The 25501-nt window shown below is 47.9% G+C and overlaps 1 protein-coding gene across 1 annotated transcript; it reads right to left on the reverse strand.

Moving 5' to 3' along the window:
- Window positions 1-4132: 4132 nt before the first annotated feature.
- LOC144719516 (protein FAM237A-like) lies at window positions 4133-23448 on the reverse strand. Its single transcript, XM_078595517.1, has 3 exons — window positions 23344-23448; window positions 13074-13899; window positions 4133-5462 (listed from the first exon to the last, which is right to left on the reverse strand). Exons 2-3 carry the CDS (start codon window positions 13543-13545, stop codon window positions 5386-5388), a joined length of 549 nt encoding a protein of 182 aa, XP_078451643.1. The 5' UTR covers window positions 13546-13899; window positions 23344-23448; the 3' UTR covers window positions 4133-5385.
- Window positions 23449-25501: the final 2053 nt, after the last annotated feature.

Raw genomic sequence — 25501 nt, forward strand, 5'->3', positions numbered from 1 at the left:
AGAGGGGACTCTAGGATATGTGCGGTACTGCCACAGTCGCAGCAGGTGCGCACGGAAACCACGAAACCTGCATTGTCAGTTTTTTTGATGAAGCAAAAAATAATAATTACAAGTACACGCAATGCATCTCTATTTATTTTAAACCAAGTGAAATTACAAATACAACAAAAAACGTATTGACACTGGACAAAAAAGGAGGGAAATCTCACGATATTTCAAGAACAATCTCTCATAGAAATGCATAAAACTCAGACAATACTTTAACAAAAAATTGTTGCGTGCAGTCGCAAATGTGATGGAGTTTTTTGTCTTTTGAGCCTCACCCCTCACGCCCAGAATTGAAGCACGCTTCTTGAGCCACGTTGCAATCCCGACTCAGAGATAACAGCCGCCTATATTTAGAGCCCACGTGCTTTATTGTTCCAGAGTAAAACACAACGATAAGAGCACTGCGGGATTTTGGCGAACATACGTTTAGATTAGAGTTACGTTATCACGTAAAAACTGTCGAAATTTCCACGAATGCTGTTAAAAACTGAAAACACGGAGATGCGAATTTGTCCCACAGATTACCACTTACACGTGTGCAGTTATCGGATATGTCTCATCCAAATTCTGTACTGAATGAACCAAATGGTAATAAACCACTGTCCCGCATATTGTGACTGGGAGAAATCTGGGAGTGTTTGGTTGCGACAACTGTGATTTCTGCTAAGCATTCAAGAGCTTCATATTCTTGGTTCTTTCGGTAAAGTCACAAGCAATCATCATCAGGTGTGAAAACCACAGCAATATTTTTTATTTTATTTTAAATTTTCTTGCTGTGGGTTTCACACCTGATGATGATTCCTTGTGTTGCAATCGAAACGTCGTGAGAAAATTTTTTTTTTAATTGTTTCCCTTCTACGTGACTTTACCGAAAGAACCAAGAATATGAATCCTTGTAGTCACGAAAGCTTTAAATCAAAACATTCAAGAGCTGTTTAAAAGTGCCCTGACCCTTCCTGTGTTGACCCGGGGGAAACCACCAGTTGCGCCCCATACATCGATCTAATATGCACACACCCAGCGTGCAATGCAAAGTTTGTAACCTCATCCCTTCCTACTCCATCCCACCCCTCCCCCATCTGTCTGTTGACCGAAAAGGATGCGTTGCCACTGGGCATACACCTCGGTAAGGTCAGAGGAAGAGTTGGTCAGTAAGTAAATGTAAGCAATGTTGTTAATAAATAAATAAATCCACGCAACTTTGATGAAAAAAAAATGTTAAGGGAAAGTGATTTAAGACTATCGTTATCATCAGCCATGATGTATCCACTTCTGGATGAAGGCTTCCCAAATGTAGTTGCCATGCCTCATCACCTCGTGATCCATCGCGCTTTTGAACTCAGGAGTTTGAATGGTAATCTTGCTCCATAATATATGTTTTTTGGGTTAGATCGCGTAAATATATAAATGTGTCGTTAAAACCCGCCACCACCCGACACAGCCAACTAGTAAGGGTTGTCACGTAAACAGAACATGCCAATTTGTCACTAGTATAGCACACCGGTGTGTTGGAGAGCCAAGCCACAACATTTACAAACTTAGCACGACGTTTCGCCAGTAATTACAACTAGCTTCATCAGGCGACAGACAGATTTGTGGAGATGTCCACCTGTTTCGTTCCTTATATAGAGGCGTAGATGTGGTAACCACGCTTCTGCGCTCTTGCACCACGTTTCGGGGGGGGGGGGAGATTAATGAGTCAACGTACGTTATGCATGCGCATTGTGCAAGCCATTTTATCTTGTCCTTCCTGTCCATTGTGTGTATTAAAATAGCCGTACCAACGGTAATCCCTGTTGAAGTATGGTGCCCTTCATAGACATGCATTTAAACAATGTATTATTTGATTAATCGCTTCCACATTTATATATTTACGCGATCTAACCCAAAAACTTTATTATGGATGGTATTGGTCGCGAAAGCCTATGTAGTAATTTTGCTGTTTGCTATTAAAACCTGCGCAGCCTATTGTGTATGAGCAAGGCGAGTTATGTCAGCTGGTTCCAGTCATTGGTTATTCTACCACCATGTTGGTCAGTGTCGGTTGCTGAATACATGGAAGCATAGAAGTACAGTAACGTATATTCTGCTGCAATGCCCTTTGCTATCAACCACGTGTCTCTGCAGCCATTGCCTGTAACGCCTGCTGAACATTGGCAGTCGCTCAACCAAGCGCTATCCAGGCTCAACCTGCTTAACTTTCGAGATCTGCGATTTGTCGCATTCCAGATGATATGTTCATAGGCGTTGGTGGTCAGTCAAATGAATGGCAGAGTTTCTAATCGCGCGGATGAGTGCATGCGCCCGTTACAGACTCTTCACGATTCAACACGTCCTGACATTACGATGTACCCCCGATATGCACCCAAGTGACCCTCGCTCTGCACGGATTCGCAGCTGCCCGACATTTATTTTACGATCATATGTTTTGGGGGGGGAAAGCGCCGCAGGTGCGGGTCGCAGCCGCACTGGCTTGAGGAGCGGGGGTTTCGGGTAAGGCAGTGGCGGCGTGGTCACGGTCCGGGCACCTGGGTTGTCCCGCACTCCGTACTCCGCGCCACAAGCTCCACGTGGCCTCTGCGCGGAACGTGCCTCGCGCTGATTGGCTGTGGACGCGGAGTCGTCGACGCGTGGGAAGCAATGCCACGTGCTCTCGTACTCAACAATGGGGAGCGCGGACGACCGCCTCGCTTCTCGAACCTTCCTTCCCTTTGTCTCGGAAACGTTTCGGTTTACGCAACATTCTGCCTGAAACAAGATTTGCAGCGCACAGTCTGCTCGAGCCACTGGGAGAAATGCTTGGTCGCGTCTTGGCCACATGAAAGTGAAATGAACGCACGCGTAAGATACATCGAAACCAAAACGTTTTCGAGATGAAGGCGGGGAGCACGTGGCATTGTTTCCCACGCTCAGCCTACACCTACGTCGTATTGTTCCTAACTAGCAGGCCATATTGGTGAGTACAATGCTCGTGTATAGTTTTACGATGCATAACTTTACAGTAATTAATGTCCTTGTTTGAGTTTTGTACGTGCATTAGTGAGAGCGGGGGTTGAAAATACTGGGTTGAGGGAGAGGGTCTAGAACATAGGGACCGTCCATAAATGACGTCGCGCGATTTTGGACGATTTTTGACCCCCCCCCCCCCCCTTCGTCACACGGCGTCACAAAAAATCAGACCCCCCTTCAAATATGACGTCGCAAAGCTCTGCCCCCCCCCCCCAAATATATCATGCTTCAAATCGCGTTAAACTTTTGTCATTGTAGTGCGCATTTAATGTGGCGGTGCACTCTGATGTTGTAGGAGAAAATATTTATTAAAAAGTATATTTAATTAAGTAGAACGTGTTGTCTACATTTATTTAAAATTGCGTATTTTGATGTGACATCACATTTCTCACCCCCCCCCCCCCCCTTCGTCACACTTTGTCACAAATGTCTGACCCCCCCCCCAGGTGCGTGACGTCATTTATGGACGGCCCCATAGCCAACGGCGGAGCCAGGATTTTCAGGTAGGGGGGGCAACTCCTCCAGCAATGAAAAATGATAGAGGAGTTGTTAGTAAGTGTGTATTTAGTGTACTTTTTTCTGTCTACACTCGTTTTTTGTCGTTCTTATGTTCTGTTCTGTCTGTGTGTCTCCGTTCCTTTTGTTTTATGTTTTGTCTTTCTTTGGAATTTTTGACCGACTCTCTGTGTTGTATTACATAACATTTCGATATTTTGCTAGGTTATGTAATTTAGTGTGTTCTTTCTCCCTCTCTCCTAATGTTCAATCTTGCTTACTTTACTACGCGTTTTCCGCACTCATTGACATGTTAATTTTTTACGCGTTTTCCGCACTCATTGAGATGTTAATTTTTTATCTAACCCCCTCCATCTCTCTGCCCCCGCCCCCTCTGCCTATTTAAGGCCACTCAACAGAGAAGATCTCCCTCTCTGTACCTGTGTTACTCTCTCTCTATGTAACTTGGTGATATCTGTCTGCTTATATGTCTGTCTATAGTTTATCTGGTTAGAATTTTTTGTTGCTATTTCATTTATACCTGATGATGATTGCTTGTGTTGCAATCGAAACGTCGTGATTTTTATTTTTATTTTATTTTACTTTTATTAATTTTAATTTTTTACCTACGTGACTTTACCGAAAAAACCTAAGAATATGAATCCTTGCAGTCACGAAAGCTTCAAATCTAGAAAAGGACTTGTCCCTTGCTTTTCTATTTGACGCGTGTGCGGCGATGGCACAGCCATCGATCGAGGGTCGAATTCGAACCACGTTGTGTGATCGGCATCGCGCTCGCTGAAGGTGAATGCCTTCAGCGAAGTCGTGTCCTGTATACACAACTGCGCACAATTCTGTGAATCACTTATAACTGCTTTGCCGTTACTTATTGCCAATTATGGACTCAGAATATTGTCCTCTCATCTCATAGAGTCCTTGGAAGGTAATAATATGCTGCACAGTGGCAGTGGGGTCTCAAAATGCCGATTTATTACTAATAAACCCCAATGATCCGATCGAAATTAGGGATTTTGATCGGATCATTGGGGGGGGGGGGGGGGGCACGTGCCACCCCACCCCCCACTGGCTCCGCCAGTGAACATAGCCACCCTTGCACTCTGTAAAACTGGGTTCACACAGCATGGTCATTTCCCAGAACACATCCCCCGTGCAGAGCTAGGGTCAGGTGTACATTACAATACACTGTGCATTGCAATATGTAGTGTGGTGTGAGTGGGTGGGTGGTGTTTGGCTAAGGTGGAGGGTTGAAAGGCTACCATGAGATTAAGACAAAGGGTGGCCAAACCGTGGCTCGCAAGCTACATCCGGCCACGGTGGGGGAAGGGGTGGCGGCGAGTTGGGACACACGCAGCTCGTGTTGAATTTTTAGATATAAACTTCAGTTGAAAGACAAGCGGGGGGAGCGGCACGGTTTAGTCGGGGCCCCGGCGGCGGTGCCAGAGACACGAGTGGAGTGCTCCTGGAGCGCTCCCCGTACGATTCCAAAGGCGCGATTCCACAGCACAGCCCAATGCGAGTGAATGGGGCCGCGTGTCCCGTGGCTCTGGGCCGTGTAGCTCGTGGGGTCAGGAAGTTTGGCCACCCCGTGCCTCTAAGGGGTCACGTTCGTTTCAAATTTATCTCTCTCCTCTGCTCCGGAGGGATCCGCTATGTACTAAAAACGCAGGCGCATGTTAAAGCGGCGTCTACTGCCTACGGACGGACGTCGATTGAATTATAATAATAAAATAAAAATTGTAATTATATTTATGAAGCCTATATTATATAGGACGTTAATGACGCGTTGGTTGCGCCGACAAAGGTGATGGGTTGTTAGAATGCGTTGGTGCGCTGATGTCGCTGGAGTCTGCTGGGCTTCGAGAGCTGCCGCCACTTGCTGGTCAACGCACCTGCGTGGCGAGAACATCGGCGCTGGTTAACTCAATGCAATCACCACGACGGTTTCAAAATCGACAGAGTAAAGGTGTCAAATCTTACAGTGTTTACAGAGCGCCGAAGCTCACGTCGCTTTACATAGGTTAGAAGCGATCGCAAAATTCGAGTGGTTTAGATGGCAAAGGGCATGCAAGGTAGCGGAGGGAACGAAAGTGACCGTAGCAGAGGGGCACGTGGGGATCACGAAAGCATACTTGTCAACCCCTTCTCAGTGCCAACCTTATTACAGACCAATTCAGACTTTATTGGTCCCCCCGTGCCGTTATAAATCTCAACGTTCATCCAAGAAAGTCCCATCATAAGGCAGACACACAAACAAATAAGACAAAACAAATGTTGCACGTATTGAAATGGCTGTACGCCATATGGATCTGAAAACGCAATTTCCCTGTGCAAGAATACGGGTAAACCATATGGGTTGACAGGTATGCGAAAGGTCTATAAGGAGGGACGGGACGGAGTGGAGGGGCGAGGCGAGGGAGAAGGAAGGAAAGTAGCCTAGCTACAGAGTGTGCAGGTGGTGCAATTACACCAGGGCCCTCAGTGGGCCACGTGGCCCTGATCATCGAGCTATGAAGAGGCAGGGACGATTGGACAGGAGGTGGCCCCATTTCATTCTGTGCACCAGGGGCCATGCCAGTCAAGCTGTTTTTAGGACCCTTACTCATTCTCCAGTCCTTGCATCTTCCCAGAGGCACATGGTGCCGCCACATCTTTTAACAACGTGCCGAACATCTGGCAAGGGCTAAGTTGCGTCCGATCAGGCCAAATTAACCCACTTGTGCCTGCCAAAAAAATCAAACAAATAAAATATTCATTCCACTGTTCAGCGTGTAACAAAAAAGATCCCAATTTTGTTGACAAAATAGCCGTTCTGAAAAACCATGCCTCCCAGCATCTCATGTTTCTCCATGTTTATCACCTTCTTTCCCAAGGACAGCCACGGTTTATTTACAACAAAGTAGTACATTGAGTCAATGACTTACGAACACTCGACTTACGAACTTTCAGAGATACGAACAAACCTGTCCAGTTCAACTGCCGTGCAATAGATGGTGGTGGCGGCATCTACATCTGCATAATATGAAGAACCAGTGGCATCTACATCTACATGAGATTATACAACTTTTAAAACCATTCCCCGTGTTTAGTGTACATGTCGTTCAACATGTTTGTAATGGACAGGAGTAAAGTTGGACTTACGAACAAATCGACTTACGAACAGACATCTGGAACCTAACTCGTTCGTAAGTAGAGGATCTCATTGACCCTCATGCAAAGTTTTAACTCGCAACTTTTCCCATTGTGAGCGCAGGGCTTTTAGCACAACACCAATCAGCCGAATAAACATTTTTAATATATATAAATAACATGCAATATTTTGTCAAAGGCTTCTCCATGCCAGGTCAATCATGGGCGGTTGTTTGACCATCATTCACTACACTGGTGGGTGTGGATTCGTGAAAGGAGAGTACCAGGATTGATTCAGATATCAGTCTTGCTGCACTCTCATCTTTGTTTTTGTTATTTTGGTGACCCTTGACACCCTTGCAAATCAGACTACACACTGGCCTCTTTAAACTTTAAGCTGAACTTGAGCTTCCTTGAGCTCATGTTAGCCACGGCCGAGAATTAAACTCAGGTCGCCGGGTCCAAGCATAGTACACTCAACACTGCACCTCTTCAGACTAAGTAATGCTTTTAAAATACAGACAACACTATGTTAATTGGTTTACGTGCTATAAAAAGGGCTGTTGCGGAAAAACGTCACCTGTTACATCGCTTTCCTTTTGAGGGCCAGTGTTATTGACGAATCTGTTCATTTCTTGTTAACTGTGTTAATTGATGTTGACGAGCATTGCCCGTTACTCCACACACTTGCTCGTAACAGCAGTGTCAGCCGTGGGCCACCTCCAGATCTCACGGCTCCAACACCACGCTATTGCATCACGCTTACGGTTACCAATCGGCACAGTGGCGTGGTGTGTATGGCGTGGGCCCTGGGACAAGTAAGGACATTGGTGCCCCCTGTAGCCCGGCACCTGGACCCCCCCTGCCCAGAAGCCTTGGTGCAGTTGCACCGCCTACACACACCCAGAGAGCTACATCACTGAATCAGCAGCCAACAAAACCCCACAGGCATGCCTGTTGCTCACAGTCCACCTTGCAGAGGAACTAACTGCATCCAGATTACCTCTCTTGCTATGGCTGTGGCTACGATGCACGTGCTACCTACTCCAGCCACGCAGAAAATGTCCAGTGAGAAATTGGGAAAATTTGTGGTTGTAGATTAACGCCTCGAGCAGACAGCAGCGCAGGAAATTTCACCTCTGGAACTATGCTCCTCGCCTTCATCGTTCTGCACTAAGCAGCGTGGTGAAGTATGGTCTAATAACCACCATGACCCACGTGGTGTGGGGAAGGCCCTCATCCAGCAGTGGATTAATACAGGTCCACAAAATGCGACACTGTCAAGAGTCGCTGTTAACTCCCAAGGGCAAACGCCCGATTGCAGTTTTGAGTACTGCATTGTTTTCTGTACGACCGCCTCCTGGGTTCACGGAGCTCAACAAAATCTACCACAAAAAATACAAATATTACGTTTTTCACATGAGACAAAGCCACCACCATCGGGTGTGCTGCAAGTAGCCCCATTCAAAGTAGATTTGGGAATCCACTGTGACATGAATTCACAATGGGGGCTAAATCGACATGGGAGCCATCATAAAAGTCCTTTTTCACGCTGTATTGGCTTGACCGTGCATGACACTTTGTCGTACTCTCGCCCGAGCCCTGGATCTACTCGCATCACTGCAGTGATTCGAGCTCAACATGGAGACCCAGGTTGTCAGATGGCCGAGAGTCTCGTCACCAGCAAGGGTCATGTCCCACAGGCTGGTGCAGCCTGTGGGACATCCAGACCGGTTCGGGCACACACGTAAATGGAGCCATATCATGTTTTTAAAAATATATATAAATGTATAGACGTCTGTGCCAATTGCTCCTGCATACGTGCCGATCTAATCGCGTGTGTCGTTGTGATTACCTCTTGTTCAATAGGCAAGTGGCAGTCTGACCCGTTGGCTCTCAATCGGCAAGATCCATAGCACCAAATCCACTCTATTACCTGCCTAATATTGCAGCAACAGTTGTTGAGGGTACAGCCGTCCGTTCCAGAACATTTGCCATGGGGAGGATATTCTTTCTCATTGCTTCCACCCACACAACTTGAAGCATCACAATCACCAGTGCCAATGCATCTCATTCATCACACACCCTTTCCAACCCATTCATCAAAGTATGGAGCAGACATCACTGTCTCCTTAAACTCTGTCACCTGCTGTATATTTGGAGTTTGCATGTTCTCCCCGTGGTCGCATGGATTTTTCTCCGGGTCCTCTGGTTTTCCCTCCACATGTAGAATCACGCGTTTAGAGTGTATGGCTGCTATACATTTCACGTGATAAGCCACTTCGTTGAGATATCATTTGTGGCCAGATCGCTTATGAAAAAGAGCTCTATCGCTCAGTGGGCCCTTACCTGGTAAAATAACAAGTTTAATAAATGTGAAGATATGAGTCCTTGTGCGAAATAAGGCTGAGCTTACCATTGTATCAGACATGCACATTAGCCTCTTATCCGATTGAAGATATATAGAGTATATTATGTCGTTGATTTGAGATGCGTACGACTTCGGTCAGGGATCATCGGTTGGGCAACTCTGAACTTCAGAACCCAAATGTAACCTCGGTGGAGCGCTGGGCTGCGTCCCTCTCAGTGGAGAGGGAAACCGATCGATGCTTAGAGCCTGCTTTGGTCGGACACAAGGGAACATCGACTGCACTCACTGTCATTGGAGAGATGGGCCGTGGGTTTGCCGGGACCTAACATTATTATTATTGCCGTCATACAAACATCAGCGTGTCAGACTGGATTATTTTAAGGGCCTTTGAAACAAATGCACAAACACACACTACGACACTGTGAGAGTGACTAAGGAATCGGTGCTGTTGTTTGGTCCGTGTTTGCGTTCACAGTCAACATCCACTCACACCCGCTTTCTTTTCTCTTTCCCATGGACTGCGATACTACGTTCACCTGGGGGAAAATATGTGGTCCATAGTCTCATTCCTCATCCATTCACTCGTAAATTTGCCAGTTGCTTGACAGAGATTGACTGGTGGTTGATGGGATAGCAGAGGCAAGAAGTACAAACCTCGAGTTTGAGATATTTTCTAAAGCGGAAGTCCGTGTGACCAAGGCTTAATTTCTCACTGATTGCACAATTATTTTCCCCGTCACTAAAATTCTGGGAGGTGGCACGTGACTAGGAGCTACGGCAAGAACGAGAGGCATACTGGATGTGTGGTGTTGCTGGATTCACGAATCCACTGTGTGTTTAAGTGTTACCCTCTGGTGTGCCTGTGTGGGTTATCTGAATTCTCCAGTTTGCGTTTGCTCCGTGTGTGTACTGTATGTTTAACTTATTTCGAACCGTATGTAGCCAACCGTGCTAATGGGAGGTGTTGCTCATTGATCATCGTTCCCGTTGTGTAATTTTTCCGAAGTTCCCTCGGATTCTAAGTTGCCATTAGCCCTGCTGTGTGGGCAGTCAGTAGGGTCCCTCTGCCGTTGATCTCTCGTTTATTTGCATTTCCTTTTTCTTTACCCTCCCTCTCTTCCTCTATCCCCCCCCTCCCCCCCATGTGTTTTGTATTTTCCGTGCAATTTGAAAGTTCCTTTGAGATGCCGCGGAATTCCAACGATTGAAATAAGTTCTCGCTAAATACTTTAAAGGTACGTGGCACGTGACTAATTAGCCACTGCCATAGGTAGAGGTATGATGGATGTGGTGTACCATATTCTTTGGGTCTTTCGGTAAAGCCACGTAGATAGAAAAAAAAATAATGTCACGACGTTTCGATCGCAACACAAGCAATCGTCATCAGGTGAAAAAAAGAGGGGGAAATCTGCTGAGGCAGGCTGTTTATAAAGGTTTAGAGATGGGCGGAGCAGCTAATGTTAATGTAGGAGAGGTCTCCGTACCCGGCAGTAGGTCTACACCAATCAAAGAGCTGTTTACAAAGGTTTATAGATGCGTGTAAATGTAAGCTCGGAGAGAGATAGGAAAGAGCCATCGCCACATGGAGGTGGAAAAGGATGGCAAGCCTCCATTTACTAACACAGCTAACGGTGGCTGTGTTAGTGAATGTAACTCAGAGAGTCGAAAATAACTGCTCATATTGGTAGGTAGGAAGGGAACATCACAGCCAGTTATGACCTAAACTGGGTAATAACGTCCTTCCAATGATTTCTCAGTTTGTACCCATCTTCTCGGTTGAAATTGTGTCTGTTTATTTTTCTGGATGGCTTCATGAACGAATCTTTGCTGATAGCCAGTGGGTTTGCAGAGTACCTTTCGTCTTGGAAAAATCAATTTCGTGTGTGCCCACCGCGTTAAAATAATGTTCAGCCATGGCTGAGGTATTGGTCCTACCGTGTTTCAGATCTGCCTTATGTTCACGAACGCGGTCCGAGACATGTCGCTTAGTTTCCCCAGTGTAACTGCTGCCACAGACACAACTTAGTCTGTAGACACCGGGGTATTGCATGTCAGGCATCACATCCTTCACAGATGGGATCAAATCACGAAATTTACATACCGTGTTGAATCGTATCTGGATCTTGTGTTTGTTCATGATTTTGGAAATATTTTTGGTGACCCCTGCTATGTATGTCAAGGTGATGGTTTTGATTGGGTCCTCAGATGGTTATTTCCCAACGGTTGGGGTGATAGCTTTACGGATTGTGTAGTCTGAATATCCATTCTTCTTGAGGCCTTGGTGTACGTGCTCCAGTTCACTGGCTAGGTGGTGATGGTCGGAAATACAACGAGCTCTATGGTGTAGAATTTTGATGAGGGAATTCTTCTGGGATGGATGGTGGTGGGAGTCAGGTTTTAGGTAGGCATCTGTATGGGTGGCTTTCCTGTAGATAGAGTGTCCCATTGAGCCATCAGGTCTCTTTTCGATTAAAACATCCAAGAATGGTAACTTGCCATCCTTTTCCACCTCCATGGTGAATTTGATGGCTGGGTGTATGGAATTGATGTGGTTGAATTTCCACCTCCATGTGGCGATGGCTCTTTCCGAGCACTCTCCGAGCTTACATTTACAAGCAAATTTCTTACATTGACATGCTAATCTCCAGAGGTGTGGACTCGAGTCATGTGACTTGGACTCGAGTCAGACTCGAGTCATGAATTTGATGACTTGCGACTCGACTTGCATAACAATGACTTTGTCCCACCTATGAGATGTGGACTCGAGTCATGTGACTTGGACTCGAGTCAGACTCGAGTCATGAATTTGATGACTTGCGACTCGACTTGGACTTGCATAACAATGACTTTGTCCCACCTCTGCTAATCTCTCACAATACAATGGCCACCCCCACAGCTTCATTTCTGAGTCACCGTTAGCTGTGTTAGTAAATGGCGGATTGCCATCCTTTTCCACCTCCATGTGGTGATGGCTCTTTCCTATCTCTCTCCGAGCTTAGATTTACAAGCATCTAGAAACATTTGTAAACAGCTCTTTGATTGGTGTAGACCTACTGCCGGGTACGGAGACCTCTCCTACATTAACATTAGCTGCCCCGCCCATCTCTAAACCTTTATAAACACCCTGCCTCAGCAGCTTTCCCCCTATTTTTCACCTGATGACGATTGCTTGTGTTGCAATCGAAACTTCATGATATTGTTATTATTTTTATTATTTTTTCTATCTACGTGGCTTTACCGAAAGACCCAAAGAATATTAATTTTTGTGGTGTGCCAGTTACAAATATATTGTCTGGCAGCCAGATCTGGACAAACCCGGCTAAACATCATCCTTGGTTATAGAGCATCATAGTGGATGTCAGCGATGGTAACCGTTGAGCTTTAAGTGGGTAGTGGATGTTGACTGCTGCGGTATAGGTGATGGTAGGTCATGAGATGTATGTATGTTGAACTTCTTTCAAAACTCTGCACAGACGGATTCAAGAATAAATGGCTCTACTACCCACCTTCACCTGGCCACCTCGCAGCACCTGACATTTACATGTAGTCATCTCCCCACCCCGTGTATGTATGTTGAACACTCGTATGTATTTAATGTATGTTGAACTTATTTCGTACCGTATGGAGCCAACCGCGCTAATCGGAGGTGCGAGGACAACAAACTAAACACAAAAAGCAGTTCTAAAGAAATTAGTTTTCAATCCAGATTTAAAAGTGCATAGCTGCAGTGGCTTCCTAATATCGGCAGAGCGTTCCAGAGAGCTGCAGAAGCGCATCTGAAAGCGCGCGATCCAGTGAGCATCTTTGTTCGATAGGTAGCCAAATGCCACTGCGAGGATGAAAATCGCAGGTGCGGAGATGAGGGAAAGTGCACTGTACGTGACGGTGGATATTGAAGTATAGACCACGACGATGGAATAAATGCAAATCCTTACCCTTTAAACAAAAGGCATCATTACGATCATTACGGTCATCATAATAATCATCAACATCAGACTCTCACCCGTGATGGCCCCGGGCACGGCAGGCTGCTTAGTGGTGAAATCGTCGCTGATCCTCCGGCGCCTGCCGAGGCCGTGCGACTGCGACAGCACGCAGTCCACATACACGTCCCAGAACAGCTGCGCCAGCTCCCAGAACATGCTGGCCTGCTGTGGGTCGCCGGACAGACGCAGGCGCACCATGGCATCCCACAGGCCCCCGCCCCCGGGCGCCGGGCGCAGCGCAGCCACCCGAGCACCCCCCAGCTCGCGCATGGCCAGCGACGACAGCTCCCAGCAGCGGGGGTCCAACTTGCCGAGCTGCGACAGCAGATCCGAGCCGAACGGCTCCGCGCGCGCGCCGCTCGCATCCCCGGCCCCCACGCCGGGCCGGACTCTGGCGCCGCACGGCAGCGTGACGAGCGCCAAGAGCAGCAGCAGCAGCGGCGGCAAGAGCAGCAGCAGCCGCGGGCAGTGGGGAACCGTCACGGGCATCTTCTTGCGATACACCTGCCGGCTCGGATGGCAGGGACGGCGAGCGGACCTAAGGTCAACCTTGCCCGGGGTGTTTGTGTGGTGGAGTTCGGATGCGTGGGTGGGGGTGTGTTGGTTCGGTAGGTGAGCGGGTAGTTAGGTGAGTGGGTTGTTACATTGGTGAGTGAGTTGGTGGGTGTGTGAGTGGATGGTTGGGTAGGTGAGTGGCTGAGAGGGTGGCTAAGTGGGTATCGGGTTGAGTGGAGAAGGTATCGTGGTAAAACGGTGGAGAAGCTAAATTTAAGATATGCAGTTGTTGAATATTATAGAGTTGATACATACGGCAAGTGAGATTAAAGAGGTTCAAAGTGAGTGCTGCAGAAGAAATATTGGAGGGGAGAGAAAACAGAGGGAGATACGTTAACATTGCACCCAACTGAGCTACAAGGTCACGTGCCGTGGATGACACGAGCTAAAGACAAGTGTAAAACAACACGTCCGTGAATAATGTTCACGGTGAAGGCACATGTCTGTAACATCGGACGTTGAAGAAAGAAGGACAATATCATTAAGAACCAACCACACTTGAAAAGTCACCAGCAGCTGCATCAACAATCTGACTCTCGTACCATTTGCACTGTTCGAGACACGGTGTGCGAGCGACGACTTCACATTCGTCGCACACACACTGTGACTCAGAAGATTCCGACGCGTCCACCGTGTCACCTAAACGCGAACGTGAGAGACCGTCTGCTACAGATTGTGCCGGAAATCAATACGAGCTCATAATTATCACTCCTTGACATTCCTAACCATCTCATAAGGATAACATCATCATCACGCATTATACTGATACCATAACATAATGGGTCTTAGAGTCTGTAGTGCCAATTGTATTCTGAATATAATGAATGTACCCAATATTAACCGTGCTTCACATCTCAAAAGCTGGTACTGATTTTTTTTTATATCTGTAATGAAGGACTCTTCAACAGTGTAGATGTCCGTTGTCCTTTATTCGGGTTCTTGTCTCTCTCACGCCCCTACGGCGTCCTCGCTCAGACCCGCACCTCCTCCACCGTACACCCTGCTGCCACACTGCTGCTCCGCTCCGCAGCTACACCGCTGCTCCGTCTGCAGCCACACCGCTGCTCCGCTCTGCAGCCACACTGCTGCTCTGTGTGCCCCGCACACTCTGCCAGCTCTTCACGTCCGGCTGGCTTCCCACACTCCACTAGCTCTGCTGTGCCCCACGTACACCGCTGGCCGACGGTGCCGTGGCCTTCCACCACGTGGCAATCGCGCCACCCTCTCGCCACTGCCCAGCGTGGCCTCCTCCTGTTTCCACTCCTTCTCAACTCCCAGATCCCTTCCGGTTCTCCCCCTAAATCCTCTCTCTCACGTGACCCTGACTCCTCCTTCTCCTCACGTGACCCAGACTCTGCCCCCTCATTCCTTGCTCGCATTACATATCTATAAATAAGAGACTTGTTTGTATGAAAATCTCTCTCAGTGTGTGTCGCTGAACAATGTGTCAAATCCATCCATTACACGCGAGATATGAAAGAATCTGGAAAATAGGTTTGGCTTCTGTCACTGTGTATAATGAATCGATCATACCCTGGACAAACGACAGATACCTTCCAGAACGACGTGGGTTCTGGGCGTGCACCGTGGTGGGTGGGTGGTGGTGGTGATGATGAATGGCAGGGCATGAGACACGAGTGGGGTTGGTCGTAGATCAGATGGTTGCCCCAACAAACAAACAAAATAACTGAGGAATGAGATACACTCCATGGGTGCAAAGTTTAGCTAAATAAACTGACGATAACACAACTACCTCCCCACATGGCCTCTGAGTGTGTACTCAGCGTGGCGCAGGTGATGGTGTATAAATGGAATGGCTTTTTCTTCAGAGGAGGTGCGGATGTGAAGTTTCGAGCTGCAGATAATGAGTGCCATGAACGCCCAAACTAGAAAGCAAATCACGTGAGTTAAGAGGAGTGGCATGGCAGGTTTAGTTGGGCAGGGGTCGTGTCTCGTGGGACGGCTTTGTTTAGCAATGGATTGAAGCGGAATGAAAGTAGCTGTTTCCTTCAAAACAACTTCATGCAAGTTTAACACGGAGAAGGAGGCTTTTGCGACCAATATTATCTATAATATAGGGTTTTTGGGTTATATCGGGTAAATATGATGTGTTGTCTTGTATCACAGCAGATATGGAGCGTACGGTCACAGGAAGTTCCTGTTTTTTTTATGCTAATGTTGGTCACGTGACCAGGAAGTGACGATGTTAGATTTCCACTGTACTACGCGGGCGTCGGCCATTACACAGATAAGTCAAGATGGCGGCACGCATCGCATCTCAGTGAGACCACAGCCGCACTTGTCCATTGTGGGAGCTTAAGAAGCATTATCTGTAAGTTGTTTATATTCCTATATTGGAAATGCTGTTGTAATGTTGGAATGACCGTTATAGTGATGTAAATGCCTTTATGGTGCCGTTGAGTTGTTGTAGTAAATACGAGGCCTAGTTAGTAACGAAGCCTGCGACTTTCCTTATTGTGGATGTTACTTGTGATTTAGTAGGTCGAGTCAGACTTGTGCCTATGTTGCGATCCTGAGAGTAAAGATGACGAAGTATCTCATCCACAGTTTAGTGTTAAGATTAATGCTGTACATTGGGGTGCAGTGGGATGAATACACGATGTGCCTGTATGCAACGCACCAGCTTGTGCCTTTGTCTAGTTGTTCAGGGGTAATGTGGGGGCCTGGTCCTTCCAGGATCTATTGTTATCTAAGACAATGTTCTGATGCTGTGGTGTTCATTGTGTGGGTGTTTCCGGATTACAACAGATGCTGTATCTGTGTTTTCTCACCAGTTTTACCTTGTTACAATCAATAAATGACGATTGGAGTTGGACGTTCATCCTGGCTCCGAGGGTTTATTGAACGCAAGGTTATCTACTCGACTAGCGGTGCAACGCAGTGCACAGCGAGGCCGAGATATGTGTCATTAAAACCCACCATCACCCGACACAGACAATTAGTAAGGGGTTGTCACGTAAACAAAACGTGCCAATTCGTTAGTCGTTCAGCACACCGGTTGTGTATTTGTAGTGGGTTTGTATGGAGACGGAGTCTTCTTAGGAGGCAACACGTATTTATTTATAACAACGATAACAGTAACACTAGGTCCCTAACACGAAGGGGTAATGGCCCCTTCTACCCACAACCTAAGGAGGTACGGCCTCCGGGCTCACGTGCCCTAACTATTGGGGCTAACCACTCTTTAGCCCTCCGGCTAGCGGGACCTAGGGGAGGCTGACCCGACCCAGCCCACACAGACCCGGCCCTGAGAAGGTCGTCGGGTCAGGGGATCCTCAGGGTCTTAGCCTATTGACCCCTGGCCTCACTGAGCCCCGGCCCTTATAAGAACAGCGGGGCTTGAGGACCAGAGTCCTATCTTTAGGTGGGCTTCTGGGTCTTCGGCTTGAGGCGGACTGACTCCAGCCGCTCTGGGATCCGGCTTTTATGGGGCTCCCAGGGTCACCCCGCCCCTGGTCACGCCCACCATCTGGAACCTTCTGGAGGGACCTGGATTGTTGCGCAATCCTCCGCAGCCCCCCACCCGGAGGCCTGGGGTGTACCCCTCCGGTTCCCAACCGTCCCCCCAGGATGCCTGACCCACGAGTCCTGCTTGGCACAGGCCGGACTCGCTCTTGTCCCCTGTTGGCCCCTGACTGGAAGTACCCACCACATATTGGAGAGTTAACCCGACTACAACATTTACAATTCGAGTACCGTGACGTTTTGCCGGTAATTACAACAACAACCAGCAGCATCATCAGGCAACTGCCACAGCGCTCTCTATTATGGATAACTTCGTGCAACTCCATTCTCCGATGGCAATTAGACTTTTTCTTAACTCTTTATCTTTGACAGCGTTGGTGGTGCCGTTTGCTTCTGGCCGCTTGACGTTTTGGGCCTATACTCAGCAACTGTGTTGATACGAAACAACATCACACACACACACTCGTCCCGTCAACTACAAGGCAGAGACCTACAGGCTCGCATAAAGACCCGGAGACTGACGCAGTAGTCCCAGGTGCTAATGTAGAAGCCCTAGAGACCCACGTGGAGACCCATAGACTTACGCAGGGTGTTCTGCCTCACGGCAGGTATGGGGGTGTGCGTACACAGGAATTTCCTGATATGGTGTTGAGTTTGGTCACGTGACCAGGAAGTGACGATTTAAGATTCTCTAAGCCATAAGGCAGGGTGTCAGCCATCACACAGAGTACAAAATGGAGACACAAATAGCGTCTCAGTGAAGACAGGGGCATCTGTTCATTGTGGGACTTTAAGAAGCATTGTCTGTAAGTTCGTTTATGTTCTTATAATACTGGAAATGCTGTCATAATATTAGGATTGCCGTTATAATGCTGTAAAAGCCTTTATAATGCTGTTAAATTGTTATGATAAATATGAGGCCTAGTTAACAATGAAGCCTGCCACTTGCACTATTGTGAATGTTACTTGTAATTGATTTGTACCCATGTAACTTTAATGCGATCTTGAGAGCAAGGATGAAGAAGTATCTAATCCACAGTTCAGTGTTATGTGCAGCGCTGTACATTTAGGCTGCAGTATGGTGATTACACGAAGTGACCTTATTTAACACAGTAGCTTATTCTCTTGTATAGCTAATCAGTGCTAATGTAGGTGCCTGGTCCATCCAGGACCTATTGTTGAGTTTCATGTTATCTAAGACAATGTTATAATGCTCCTTGATTTCATTCATTGTATCGATATTGCAAATATTAACAGATGCTGTATTTTGCTGTGTTTTTCCATCAGATTTACCTCGTTCAATTCATTCAGAGCCAGTTCACCCTGGCTCTGAAAGTTTATTGAATGCGAGGTTAACTACTCGGATAGTGGTGCAACGCAGCGCACAGCGAGGCCGAGAGACAGGGACTCATAGACTCCTCAAACGTAGATCCAACGAGAAACTGGAACGGCCTGCCAGTAACGTCATAGTCAGTGCTTTCTCACTTTGAGAACCGTACGCTCACACGGAGACCCATAAACTCACATAGAGACCCACAGACTCGCATGACAACCCATACTGCTTTTTGTGTTTAGTTTGTTGTCCTTCCCCTGCACCTCCACTTCGCATGATTGGCTACGTAGGGTACGAAAGAAGTTAAACATACAGTGCATACATACTCTCACATAGAGACACATAGTCACATACAGACACCCACTGAGAAACTGGAATTCTATGGCAGTGCCGTCATCATCCGCGCAAGAGACCCGTAGACTCGCCCACATAGCTATAGACTCGCACAGAGACCCATAGATGCACAGAGACACCCACTGAGAAACTGGAATGCTCTGGCAGTAGCGTCATCATCATCATCAGCGCTTCCTCCAGCACACGGGCCGCACGCATCTCCCCAGGAGAACTGGCCTGGTGGGATGCCAGCGATGGTGGTGGTGCATCGTCGACACACGCTACCTTTGCGTTGCAATCACCTATTGGTCCACCTACGCTCATTACATTACACACTCTAACCTACGCAGGTTTAAATAACGGGACGCGAAAAGTACTAGGCATGAAACGATGTGCATCGCTTAATCAATTAAATATGTCCTTACGTTCTCAATTCATACACAGGTTATTGCACGGAACAACAGATGGCTTACCAATTATGGAAGCAATATGCGCACGAATACGCCAATGACACATGAAGGCTGATGGGGCGAACACAACGGTACAAATGAGACAGAACAAACGAGGAACGATACAAGCGATACGGAAAAAAACAAAACAATAGACGGTTGAACCTAATCACGATCCTGAAATACGGCCTCAACACAGCTGGAATAGGATGGAGGTGGTGATCGCTACCTGCCTAATAAATAGCAACTTTGTTTCACTAACACCACTCTGTGGAATGCCCAGTGATTGTCATAGCAGACCGGGCCCTGTCATATAAATGTGGAATTTCCACAACTGGCTCGAAGCCACCAACAGAGATGCGCACCACCTTCTCGGTCACTTGAGCCAGGGGATAGTTTGACTTCTTGTAAATACTTCTTGCGTAATTACAGTGTACGTAAGGCAACTTGTGAATGCACCTTAATAGGAGGATGTACAATCGGTGCACATCACCTGTTGCGACGTGGATCATATGCGTGGGAAAATGACAGCGAAAACGAAAAACGCAGAAGAGTACGCGAACACCAATGGAGAAAAGGATGCAGGGAATTACCCTCATGTGGACTGAAGAACATACGCAGGTTAGAGGCGTCCTCATGTCGACTGTTCGTGAAAGTAATTGGGTTAGGACACGTCACTGGAATGGATGATGGTCGGTGGTCGAGACTGACTACGGAGTGGCAGCCAAAGGCGCCATCTGAGCAATGTGTGCACGCCAAACTTCCTTCGCACCTTACATAGCCAACCGTGCCAATCGGAGGTGCGTGCAGGTGCTTGTCGCAGGACCGTGACAGACAGTGAGGACTTGGTGAAGCCTTCCTTCCACCAGTGGGCTGATCATGGCTGATGATGATAATCAGAATAACGATGGCTGAGGAGGGTATACTCTGAGATGAACGCAGCATCAACGTTGGACTGCGCAGCGACACGGAACACGCCTCGGCTCACGTTCCCCTGCACGTGGGGACGAAAACGGTCGGGACATCGTAGTGCCGCTTCCGCCTTTAACCTTAGTGGTGGTGACGGAAACAGCAGCACGGTGTCGCCATGAAACTCAGTCGAAGGGGAGCAATTCGGCAATCACGCGTGAATCTGAACCCCGTGAATTGTTGTGAGCCTACAGTGTAGTGGTATTTTCTTAGCCTCTTGAGCCACGCACCGCCAAGCAACTGGGTTCGGATCTGGGTTACCGGCTTGAGAATTTTGGTGAAACGAGGTTCTAAAGCTGTTGCGAGTTAATGGGTTTCATGTTGGTCACAAAATGACTGTACACACACATCACACTATCTGCGCGGACTTTCACCGAAGTTGACGAAATTCTTGCTCTGAGAAAACAAATCTCGGTTTAAATTCAATATACTTGTATGTGCGTGGAGAAAGGGGTCTCAATGAAGGGATCTAAGTAGTTCTGTGATGTCTCCTTCTGCGGGCCGTTTTCTCTGACACGGCGCGTGGCACCGCTTTGTGGCAATCCGAGACGACATTTATGTTTAAGCATAAGGTCGCACTATGGAAAGCAGAATGCGATGCTGTTGCTGCTGATGAAAACCACAATGACAATAATTATATTCTAGATTTGAAGCTTTCGTGACTGCAAGGATTCATATTCTTAGGTTTTTTCGGTAAAGTCACGTAGGTAAAACATTAAAATTTATAAAAATAAAATAAAAATCACGACATTTCGGAGGCAACACAAGCCTCCGTCTTCAGGTGGAACCGTCACAGCCACGACAGCTGTGTCAAGTAAATGAGAGATTGCAGGAGCTACCACTCCGTTTATATAATGGTTGGAGAGGGGGGAAGGGGCAAGTGTAGCACACTTTTTATTCATATGGTACCTCACCTTACCTCACCTTACCATATGAATAAAAAGTGTGCCTGCGACCTATCAATCAATCACATTATTGTGCAATGGTATTAAGCTGTATATCGTGGTTTTTTTTACTCGTGATTCATGATATCTTTATTGTGCAGTTAATTTGCCGTTCAAACTGCGGTAATGAAAACAAATCAAACGGCCAGTAAAGCTGTCAGATGTGTTTTTGTGTCGAACCGCGTGTTGTTCGGCGTGATGTCCGACGTTTCAGTACCTGAAACGTGCCGCCAGCACGTGGAGCGAGAAGGCCGAGCATCGTTCCGAACAACACGCGGCACAACCCAAACACATCGGAGTGCCATCGCAGCACCACCGCAACAACAAAAAACCCCTTCAAGGTGGTACCAGAAATACCCTGCACTGTCTCGCGTGGAGCTGCACTCCATAGTCCCTTGCACAGCCGAACTCCACGTTCCTATGGCGGTGGCGAGTGTATCTACAAGACAACCACTTTCGACTGGCAATAAAAGTAGCACTTTATTGTCTTGTCCCCCCGTAAAGGATAGAACGGACTGTGTGGATCCCGCTGCGTGCTCTGACCAAAGCGACAAACAGTGGTCTCGAGACTAATTTTCAGTCGGGTTTTTGCTGCTGTAGTGTTATTCCTATTGTTTTCCATAATATAGGTTTTTCTGGGGGGGAGTTAGATCGCGTAAATATAAATGTGTCGTTAAACCCGCCACAGACAATTATAAAGGGGTTTCACGTAAACAGTACACCAATTCATTACTAGTACAGCACACCGGTGTGTTGGAAAACAAATCTACAACATTCACAATCGGCGGGTTAAACGACACATTTATATATTTACGCGATCTAACACAAAAAAAAACTATATTATGGATCATATTGGTCTCGAAAGCCGACGTGTTAAACTACTATTGTTTTGTTTTTGTTCACTTATAACTTTTTTCGTACATCTATAATGTGATCGTGGTGATCTTTGCATTTGACAAAGACTAACCACAAGAGTCTATGACTCATGTTTGACGTCGTGTGGGAGGGCATCAGAGAGAATCTGGAGAAACCCCAAACGAATACGCCAGGGTGGGGGGGTGAGCATTCAAAATTCTGCACAGATGGATTCAATAAAAAAATTGCTCTACTACCCATCTTCACCTGGCCACCTCGAAACACCTGACATTCCCATATAGTCCCCCCCCCCACCCCCGTGTATGTATGTTAAACATTCGGATGTATGATGAACACTCGTATGTATCTACGCACGTTGAACTTCTTTCGTATCGTACGGAGCCAACCGCGCTAATCGGAGGTGCGAGGGAAGGACAACAAATAAACACAAACAGCATTTCTAAATAAATTAGTTTTCAATCTGGATTGAAAAGTGCGTCGCTCCGGTGGCTTCTTGATATCGGAAGAGCGATCCAAATGGCCGCAGAAGAGCGTCTGAAAGCGCGCGTCTTTGTTTTTCGATGGCTAACCAAAGGCAACTGCGAGGAGTTCGCGTGATGTTCTATACTCCTCGACGGGTTTCAGCAAGGCATTGTGGTTCATTTGCGGCGAGTACGTACAAAGCTAACCGGGGCTGAACTGCGCTGTAGCTTGCGAGATGCGACGAGGTGGGGCGCGTTCGCTGTGCGTGCTCGCACATGAACCCTGGCTTCGATCTTCCCCGAAGCTCATGGGGCCAGAAACCCTAAACCGCATCCACTGCGCCAACAATGACAGCAGCAACAGCTGATGATGACGATTATGATGATGATGCACAAATGGACATTTTTAAAACTATCTCCAGGCATTGCGCCATGACCGTGGTCATCAACCCAGAACACAGAACCACGGCGCACGATGCGACTCAATGCTCCGTTCATAAACACGAAGGGGGAGGCATCATCGCAGCAGCGATTCACCCCACTCCGCTACTACTTACTCTGCAATCATCTGACCCATCAACCAACTGCATGTACGTTTAACTTCTTTCGCACCGTACGGAGCCAACCGTGCTAACCGGAGGGGCAGCAAACTTAACACACACACAGCACACACAAATGAATGAAACACGGCAGCTGTTGCTCTACATCAACAGCAGCCACGCGCAGCAGAAGTGTGCGAACCTCAGGAAAGCCACGCGCAGCAGAAGTGTGCGAACCTCAGGAAAGCCACGCTTCGCTCTCTTTCTCTCTAACTGTGGTGGTGGCGGTGGTGGTGGTGGCGGCGCTTGTGTGGGGGTGTGCGGGGCGAGGCAGGTGATTACCGTGGCTCGAGTCGTAGAGGCTGCTGCCGTTCCTCGACTCCACGAGGTGCCCCTGTGTGGATGTGCGCGCGCGTCGGCAATCGCCTTCATTTATTTCGACACGGGGGTGGGTGGGGGGGCATCACCAGAGCTGGGCGGTGGGTGGGGTGGGAGTCAGTGTGTTGACGTGGGTGGTGTTTGCGCGCATGTCACGGGCATGTGGGGGGAGCGGTCGTGCAGCGGTTAGCGCGCTGCGCTGCAAACCTGGAGACCCGAGTTCGATTCACGCTCACGGCCAATACCTACCTACAGTGACGAATATTTGAACAGGTTCTGGGCCTCCGCAAGGTCGACTCAGCCTCAATTGAGTGCCGGGTGCGGTGTCTAAACATCACCACTTAGGGAAACAAAGGCGACCAGGTTTGGTGCTGACCACCCACTCCCTCGTGTCGCGTGCCCGCCTTCATCATAGTTTCTCGCTAACAGCACTTCCCCCAAAAGTGATGTGAAGGCGATACGGGGGGGGGGGTCTTTGTATCCGTGTATATGTCTCTGTGTGACACGGTGGCATTGTATGACAGTACGCTGGGGGGGAACGTGTGGCTGGGAGTGGCCCGGACGCACCACAGGTACGTTGCCGTGGTACTCGCGCACACCAATCATCACAACTCTCTCTGTTTAAAAGGCTCACGCGGGATATGTTTTTTTTCTCCCCCTTCCTTTGTAATAAACATGACAGGGCGGTGGCGTCGTCGTTCGCGCACTGCGCGACGAGCCCGACCACCCTGAGCTCGATTCTCAGCCACAAGAATAGCAAGATATATCCGAACCGGTCTCTGGCTTCCCGTAGGTCAACTCCATCTTCAACGAGTACCTGGTGGTCATTGCAGTCCCGGCATGAATAGGTACTCACTAATCGCACTAGCCCCCAAGTCTATTTAAAAGGCCACACGGCAGATATGTGTCCGTGTGATACACACCCACACACTACATCTTCCCATGCTACTGGCGGTGTGGTGTAGTCTTGTGGTTCCTTGCTAAAGCCTCGGGTTCTGTTCGCCTCAGCCATGATCATCCACTGCTGGACGAAGTCCTCCCCAAGTCGTCGTCATTTAGCACGTGTTCTACGATGCAGCAATCCACCCAGCACCCGCACACGAGCTGATTTCACCATCGCTCCATCTCCGAGGGGGAAGGGACAACCTCTCGTCCTCCCGTCTCACCGCTTTGCCTGCCACTCCGACGTTATTCTCGACCCACCGGCCATCATCATCATCCGTTCTGGAGACGTCTCCTGCTCAGCCTCCACGTGCTTTCCTCCAACAGTCAGCATGACGCCTATAACACGCAGTGTGCTCTCTCACGCACCGGTTCCTCTTTCGGGTCTTCCACGTCATTCCAAGCATGCATCCTTTTGAGATGTTGCCCCATTCGTATTCGTCATTGTCCAATACGCCCGACCCGTATCATAGCAGGTAATGTCCACATGGCCCACGGCAATTCGGCGCATGCTCTGTGTGTGTACGTTGAACTTCTTTCACCGTACGGAGCCAACCGTGCTAATTGGAGGTGCGGTATATAGGAGGTCCGGGAAGGGCACTGCTGGGCAGTTGAAGACAGTCGCCCTCCAATTACAACAGCAGTGGACGGAGACGCGACGCTCACAACTGGGAGAACAGAGCGCCGGGGTGCGCATAAAACGCAGCAAGTTGGCACGGGTGGGGGGGGGGACACATCAAAGTTCATTTAAGTTCAACGTTCATTTATTAGGTATAGCCCTGTGAGCCATTCGGCTCTTGAATCGGGTGCAACCGCAACAAACAAAAAACAAAAACATGAACTTTGATGTGTCCCCCCCTATGTGCAAACAGAAAATCCAAGAAAAGACCGCAAAATATTGCATAAAAAAATCACCGTACACCAACCCTGTGCAAATATCCCAGTGGAATGCAAGTCAAACAACAACAACCACAAGACAACTTAGATTAAGGCCATCAGTCTAACTCTGTACTACAACAAACAAACATGGCCAAACCAAAAAACTTTTCGAAAATCACCAAAATAAAGCCATAAAAGCAATTAAACAGTGGTCATAGGAACTGTGACCGAATTTTCACAATAAACGACGTAAACAACATGTACTACCAAACTCTGCAGCCATAGCTGGCTGCATGAGTCA

This window comes from Lampetra planeri, chromosome 1 (genome assembly GCF_965212315.1).
Source record: "Lampetra planeri chromosome 1, kcLamPlan1.2.h2, whole genome shotgun sequence".
Taxonomy (NCBI): Eukaryota; Metazoa; Chordata; class Hyperoartia; order Petromyzontiformes; family Petromyzontidae; genus Lampetra; species Lampetra planeri.

Excerpts from the sequence above, each read along its gene's own strand:
- LOC144719516 (XM_078595517.1), bottom strand. The coding sequence starts at position 13,545 with ATGCCCGTGACGGTTCCCCACTGCCCGCGGCTGCTGCTGCTCTTGCCG. Across the intron at positions 5,463-13,073 it reads CGTGCCCGGGGCCATCACGG|GTGCGTTGACCAGCAAGTGG; the intron begins GTGAGAGTCTGA and ends CTCGCCACGCAG.